The sequence below is a fragment of the Pterocles gutturalis genome, unplaced genomic scaffold, assembly GCF_000699245.1.
Source record: "Pterocles gutturalis isolate BGI_N339 unplaced genomic scaffold, ASM69924v1 scaffold24325, whole genome shotgun sequence".
In the NCBI taxonomy this organism is placed as follows: Eukaryota; Metazoa; Chordata; class Aves; order Pterocliformes; family Pteroclidae; genus Pterocles; species Pterocles gutturalis.
This window is the reverse complement of record NW_010144035.1, coordinates 18005-26052: the sequence shown is the minus strand read 5'-3', so window position 1 is coordinate 26052 and position 8048 is coordinate 18005. Positions and strand designations below refer to the sequence as shown.

Below are 8048 nucleotides of genomic sequence, written 5' to 3'. Positions count from 1 at the left end.
CACCACAGTTGGATGATACTACTTCTCCCTCAGAAGTCTGAGCAACAAATCACTAAAACCTCACAAAACATTTTGGAAGGTATCACTGTTGGCTTGTCCTAGCCTTACAGTCTTCACTAGATGCCTACTGCTGGGGACAGGAAAGGAAAACAGAAGAGATACTTGTTAAATGGACCTTTAACATTCAATTAGGCAGCACTAACGAAAGATCAGAATAAAACTGTACAGTTAACGTAGCATATACGCAATTTCAAGTCTTCTCTTTGTAAATCAAACAACAAAAAATGTACAAGAAATTGCATAAATATTGGCATTTTTGTTCACCAGCTAGTTAAGCCTGAACCAAGGAGTAACTGACACCAGCATCATGTTGGCTTCTCTGTAAATACGATCATTGAACAGGAATGAATGCTATGTTTGCCTTAGTATTGGCTATTCACCCTAATTAAAATTCTTTTATCTCAGTCTCCTACAGGCCATTTCCAGCCTCCACCACAAAGATTCTTTGCCCAGTTGTTCTCTGGTCTTTGCCGTCTCTCTCTAGAGATCATTGCTACAGTGCCTTTCAAAGTCAGCCTACTCCAGCACTTCACTTAAGTCCTTTTCAATCTTTTGATTCATCCTCTTCAACTTGTCAGCTTTAGTTTCTCTAACACAAGGAATCTTTGTGAGGTCTGTCACTGCACCAGTTGGCCCCCAGTTCCAATATTTTTGCATTGTAAATACCAGTTCCTCCAAACTCATCCTCTCCTTTTCCAGTACCAATTTCTGCCAAGGGATCAAAGACTGATTAGCAGGTTTATTCACCAGTAAGTCTTAAAGGCCTTATTTATGATGCCCTTCTGGACAAATAAATGTACAAGGAAGGCCAACATACTGCTTTTCAGAGAGGCAGAGGAACTGCCAGCATTCAGAATAACTACTACATCAAAAACTGAGCTCTTAAAGTGTTCCCTCTTCCAAAAGGCCACAACACAGCTAGACAACATTTCCAGCATTGATCTATGTTAAACAGTAATGCACCTCACTGCTATGTTTGTATAATGTGTAAGTGAAAATTTAGGAAAAACGTGTGTTTAAACTCATATACCCCCAAAATGTCTATGACCCTACACCTGTCTGACAAAAGAAGCATATTTATACTGTGGCAAAAAGTTTGCTTATGTTCTTCTACAGGATACCTACAGCTAAGTTCTGAAGTCAGCTGAAGCCTGCCTAGAAAGTCCAGAATCTACCAAGAATTTACACACCCTAATCTTCAAAGGTCAGTACGGAAGCTGGTAATAGAACAGCAGCTATGGAAAAACATCTGCTTTTGACAAGCATAGGTCAAAACTTAATTTATGTTAAGTAGAGCAACAGTAAGAGGGATGCAGAGTCTCAACTTAAGCTGCAGCACAGATCGCATCATAGAAGGATCACGTTCATTCACTCTGCAAACTCTACATCTTACACATGAGCATGAATGCCAACAGATGAACCAAAATTAAGAATGGTCAGTATCAGGAACCAAGATCACCTGGAAATACTAAGGATGAAGCCTTCAGGGAACTGCTATGAAAACTCCAGCCATACAGGAAGCAAATGTTTGTCCAAGATTCATAGCAGAAATTCCAGTGTAATTTTATACAACTGCAGCTATTCTTGAGGTGATATCAAAGAATAAAATCCTACTCATTCTTAACCCCACAGGGCTTCTCTTTACCTTTAATTTGGAGTAAATTCCTACATATTCAAGTTTGCTACAGTTCAGGTTGCTTCATTATTATTCCTAGATCCATATGTGGACACTGATACAGTAAATTGGGAATACACAGTAAAAAAGTGGCACCTGAAAATGAGGCTCCTTGAGTATTCCAACCAATTCAGCAATATTTTCATCTTTATTTATTAAGGGACTGATGTCTTCAAGAATTTCATTCACCAACTCCAGGTTGTTGTCACTGACAGCCTCAAGTTTAGAATCTTCCAGTCGCTCATGAGCCTGTAAGATTAAATATATGAGACTATACTGTAAATAAGTTTCAAGTCATTCCAATTGATAAACCATTTAAATAATTTATTGGTGCAACCTTTAGTAGGAAAGGCAGAAAAATTACATAATTGTATAATCTATATATTTTGTCTTTGTAGCTACTGAAGGATTTTGCATGCTTAACTATGTGACCCAACAAACCTTATAAGCAGCACCTGTCAGAGATGCTTGTACATCCTTATTTTCTATAACCCCTATGCTATATACACTAAACAGTCCTCTCTAAACAGTATAGTGCCTCAGATCTTTTCTGCTTCAGAACCCAGTACAAGTATACCTTCTACAAGGACAAAAAAGGAAGTATGGGATCTGCTCAGAAAAAATAAAGTCTGCAAGAGAAGCAGAGTCCTCAGGCTCCTCCCATTCAAACACCTTCAAAATTGCAAATTCAAAAGGGAAAGTCTACATAACTAAAGGAAACGTTAAATAAAAGTCTGCGGCAAAGGCAGCTAAGAGTATCCCGGGCTGCATTAAGAACAGCGTTGCCAGAAGGTCAAGCTCTATTCAGTACTGGTGAGGCCACAGCTGGAGTACTGTGTACAGTTCTGGATGTACTGGAGAGAGACCAGCAAAGGGCCACGAAGATGATGAAGTGACAGGAGTACCTCACATTTGAGGAAAGGGTGAGAGATTTGTGACTGTTTAGCTTGCAGAAGAGAAGGCCTGGGGGATCTCCCTAGAACCACAGAAAGTTTGGGTTGTAAGGGATTTTTAAAGGTCATCTAGTCCACACTCCCCTGCAATGAGCAGGGACATATTCAACTAGATCAGGTTGCTCAGAGCCCCATCCAGCCTTGCCTTGAAAATTTTGAGGGATGAGACATCTACCACCTCTCTGGGCAACCTGTTCCAGTGTTTCACCGCCCTCATTGTAAAAAATTTCTTCCTTATATATAGTCTAAATCTACCCTCTTTTAGTTTAAAGCCATTACCCCTTGTTCTATCACAACAGGCCCTGCTAAATTGTTTGCCCCCATCTTTCTTATAAGCCCCCTTGAAGTACTGAAAGGCCACAATAAGGTCTCCCTACAGCCTTCTCTTCTCCAGGCTGAACAACCCCAACTCTCTCAAGCCTTTCTTCATCAATGTGTATAAATACCTGAAGGGAGGGTGCAAAGAGGGTGGAGCCAGCCTCTTTTCAGAGGAGCCCAGTGACAGGACAGGAGGCAATGGGCGAAAACTTAAACACAGGAGGCTCTGTCTGAACATAAGAAAACACGTTTTTTATTATGAGGCTCACTGAGCACTGGTACAGTTTGCCCAGAGAGGTGGGAGTCTCCCTCCTTGGAGATATTCAACAGCCGTCTGGATGTGGTCCTTGGCAACCATCTCCAGGTGGCCCTGCTTGAGCAGGGGTTTGGACCAGATACCCTCCACAGGTACCTTCCAACTTCAACCTTTCTGTGATAACTTTTCTTCTCTTTCTAGTGCTCCTGCTGCAGACATAACCCTTTCCTAAACATTGCAGATACTTTAGTTCATTGAAAGGTAGGAGCTTTGAGCTGCAAGAGAAACATCTCGTAAATCTGAGTGCTTCACTTATTTATTATAGACAGTCTGTATCATAAAATTAGGGAGTAAGAGATAACTAAGAGTCTCAACACACTCAATTAAGTTATTTACAACACCATAGCAACAAGAAGTTCAAAAAAGAACAATTGCTTTGGCATGTAAAAACAACAAATAACAGATATATTTGGGAGTCATATATATATACTTCCCATATATATAATTTGAAGGTATGCACATGCATCTACTTTCTTATTAGTGCTTTAAAACAGATGTTAAAATAAAATTTTGCTAAAATCAGAAGATTTTGTTTCCTGAAATCATCTGAGTATTAAATTCTATTTCATATCTATAAAATGGTATTTCTGCAGGACTGATGATCAAATATTGGAAAGGCTAACTTAACACAGAGAACGACATTTCAACATTCCCCAGCAGCACCATGCACAAACCAAATGACCATGATTACAAAGTCATAGGGGGCCTGGTACTTACACACATTCTCCTTAATAAGGGAATGCTATTTTGTGCATAATAGGTACAGTAAACCATATCCTTCTTTTAAAGTTCACGTCTTTAACAGCAAGTAAAAACACAAATCTATTGACTTTTAAACATACTCCAACTGCAAAACCTTTATAAGATTAGAGAATACAGGTTACCTTCCTTCTCACTCATTTTCTTTAAAATACTACCACTAACACAGGGTATAACCTAAACACAAATACTCTCACCCCTCACCCCAAAATCAAGGCCATGTATATACCAGGGAACAAAAAGTTTATCCCTCAACAACCTCTGATCCTGTAATGTGTTGGGAAGCAGCAGGATATGGAGTGGTATGAATAATCTTTTTTTTTTTTTTAAAGGGGAAAAAAAAGGACTAACTCAGACATTACAATTATTATTTTTTTCTAATTTCAGTTCATCATTTCAGAAATAGTGATACTGAATGAATCAAAGACCCAATTCAGTATTTATTACACTTGACAAATGTTCAAAAAGTAAGGCTTTTGCTTCCAACAAGCCAACATCCTAAATACTGGACTTAATGTTTATAGATTACTCCTAAAGTGTTTCCTTGCTGTGGACTAGGCATTCACCTGGTGTGCTGTAGGCTGTGATACAATACTAAAAGCAATAGTGACTGCAAAAAAAAGCATAAAGTTGTGACATTCAAAAGAATAGTCAACAATCCAGGAGAAGATAATTTTGATAAGACAGTTCAGTAGCAAAACTGAATAAAATTCATGCATTTTCCAAATTCAACAACTGTTCTCAAAAAAGCATAACAATTCTAAAGGCTAGTTAGGATTGAACATAAACATCAGTAAATTACAGGAAAACGCATTTTACAGTGATTACAGTTACTTCCCATTTCTCCTACTGCCTGCTGAAGAATGGGAAGGTACAGTAAAAAAAAACTTTATCCAAAAAATGATCTGTAATTTCTACCTTGATGCTTTTATTCTAGACAGAAATGAACTTAACGCAATTAGCCAAACTTTGCATTGCAAAATATTATAAACTTAATACTATGCTTATTGCTTGACTTAATTTTTTAAGGACTGAAAAGAAAAAATAAGCTGTATGGCTCATGCCACATTTCCCTAAGTTTCTTTTTGCCCTTTTTGGGATACTTTACATAACAATTAGTCTTAATAACTGACTAATAAAGGAAAATGAAAAAGCTTTTACATTTCTGGACTTGTCTGAAAGGAATCTGCTCAAATACTCTGACCATCTCAGGTTCCTGAGAAATGCCTATTCGGTTAAAACTAGGTCTTCTAATAGAAAAACAAGTTTTATATATTTTTAGAGATAAATAGATATAGATGAACTACATATACTTCATGAAATGTGTTGTCGTTTTGATCTTGTCCTTATTTAGCTCTGCTGGCTAGGACTGAGTTTTTGGGTTTAATTCTGAAATAATTACAAAAGAAAACATGAGTGCAGTCATGCCATGTGAACACAATTAAAACCTTTCAGCATTCTAGACAAAGCAAGTTTATAGTTAAGAGTCTGTTTCCAATACAAGCACTTTTTTTACATCTGCTAGTCATTAAAATCCACATAATTGTAATTGGCCATTAAAGCACAAATTCTTGATAAGAAAAAAATGCTTTGCAATGAACATTTTCCTCATGATAATATTAAATTAAAGATGATGCATGCAGCAGATACTGAAGGTGGAAACAACTCCAAGAAAATGCTTTTACTTTAGTAAATTTAGTACACAAATCTTTCCCTCTGCAGTCATCACACTAGCAGATAAGACACATCCATTACTTCTAAGTTTATTACTATACAATGTCTTCCACTTAGAACCAATTTTTTGAACAGCTAAACAGAAGTAAATTCTTACATGAATTCTTTTGAGAAGTTTTCCTTTCCAGATTTTTATATTGAGCAAAATCCCTGCACAACAATCCTTTAGCTTTACAGAGCATTTCATACCTGCCCAGAGGGCATTGCTTTTAGATGTCTATTCATATTAAAGAGACAGCTACATTTAACTGTTTTTTTTCCTCTTGAAAGGAGTTTGTTTTTATGAAGATTAAGGAAGAATGAGTGCTGTGCAATATTGACTGCATTTCCTACTACATTTTAATTACAGAGTACGAAGACTTTTTGTAAATATCACCGTACATATTTACAAATATGTGCCAACTATAAATAAAAAATTTTCATAATGCAAGACCAAAACTTGGGATCTCATGTCTCAAACAGCTGACAATCAAAGATCCCTGTATTACCCTGAAATTCAGGAAAGGGCATGGAGAGAATATTCCATTGAGCTGATCAGAAAGCAGTATTGAGTGAAAGACAGAAAGAAAACTTGTTTATGCCATGGGGGAAAGAGGGTTATTGCTCTCGCTTTTCATCTTTAGCAAAAATGGTAAAAGTCAGGAAGCATATGGGTTTTACACACAACAGCGGCCACGAGACTAAATTAAAACCAACTGCTTCCAATTTCAAGTATTTTGACATTTTCTTCGTAAAGAATTTTACCACATTATTTCTGAAGTCTCTGAATTTTTCTTCTTCCTCTAGATTCTTCCATATAAGAATAAATCAGTGTGCACAGAAATTACATTATACCAAATCATCACTTTCAAGAACTCCTTCAAGTCTTTTAATAAGACATACTGTACATAAAAGCTATTGTTAATACTTCAGTTCATACTCAATGTTCACACAATAATTTAAGAGTTCATATATTCATAGATTCTACTCAGTGTAGCAAGTTTAAATACCTTAGCAAGTGACCTTACAATAGGGTTTTCCATAATTCCTTTAAGAAAAATCAGGTCTATTTCTTCAGCGCCTGTCGATGTCGGCAGATCAGTAAGGTTATCCAGGACCTGCTGCATGGCTGCTGACAAAATAAAAACAAAAAAGTAAGTACTGACCAAAACAGGCTTGCATAAATAGCAAAAGCTCTGGGAAACCCCACTATATTAACTTCAGAGATGTTAGGCAGCCAGCTACATCTACTGAGAGCAAGTGGGCAGAACAGAAAAAGAACTTTTTTGTTGTTGTTTGACAGGTGGAAATAAAGGATCTATCCAAATCCCTATCATGACAATCAACTTAAATCCACACTCAGAACATTCCTTTTAAGATTCATGACTAATTAAAGTTTGAAAAGACCAAACAAGTATAAACTATGTATAAGGTATGCATAATCTTCCAAATACAATAAAAGCAACTCATTCATTACTCTTTTTATTTAATCTCTCTTTCAGAGGAAGTTTTCAGCCCTCATACACACCCTAACCAACCACAAGTTTTACAATGCTTGTATAGGCAGATGTCACTGTTTTTAAAATGAACACACAGTTGCAAAACAATTTTTTTTAACCAAAAATTTGCTTCCAAGGCAGCTCTTAATTTGGGGACACGTGTGTCTATCCCCAGCAGTCCTTTACAACAGATTTCTGATTTATTGCCCTCCAGCACTAAGTGTAGATGGTGCAGATGTTATCACCAACCTGGTACCACAACACACTGCAACAGGAAGTACATCCTTCAATGTGAAATATATAATGCGTGCCCAGTACCCTCAGTGGGGATTTTCTTGGCTCTCTGCAGACTCATAGAGAGAACTGCAGCAACTTGAGTAAGAGTGAACAATGGTGCCCCTGAAAAAAAATCAGAAAATCCCACCATCCCAGCTGTCTTATCCCACGAATTTATTGAGATGAGTGATGAGAATTTATTTGATAATTGTGCTTCAACCATTGCATTTAAGATAAAGTTGAAAAAAAAAAGATTTTTTTTTATGTTAGACCCGGGTTCAGTATGTTCACATATTACAGAGTTCTTGCACATCTGGGCGTGTGTAGCAGCCCTTAGCTGGGATTGCATCAACTAGCCCCAAGCCTGCAGAGATGAACATGTGCCAGGTTAAGGTGAGCACAAAAGGGGGCACCACTGGGCACAGTTATGATGTCCATCGCAAGGTAAATGGTCATTCTTTCTCTGTTTTCCAATATAT

At 37.3% G+C, this 8048-nt stretch overlaps 1 protein-coding gene across 1 annotated transcript; it reads right to left on the bottom strand.

Annotated features, from left to right (window-relative positions):
• Nucleotides 1-576: 576 nt before the first annotated feature.
• On the bottom strand, nucleotides 577-6923 carry LOC104470155 (MAGUK p55 subfamily member 6-like). Its single transcript, XM_010084982.1, has 3 exons — nucleotides 6805-6923; nucleotides 1814-1984; nucleotides 577-768 (listed from the first exon to the last, which is right to left on the bottom strand). The coding sequence occupies exons 1-3, from the start codon at nucleotides 6919-6921 to the stop codon at nucleotides 577-579; spliced, it is 480 nt and encodes a 159-aa protein (XP_010083284.1). The 5' UTR covers nucleotides 6922-6923.
• Nucleotides 6924-8048: the final 1125 nt, after the last annotated feature.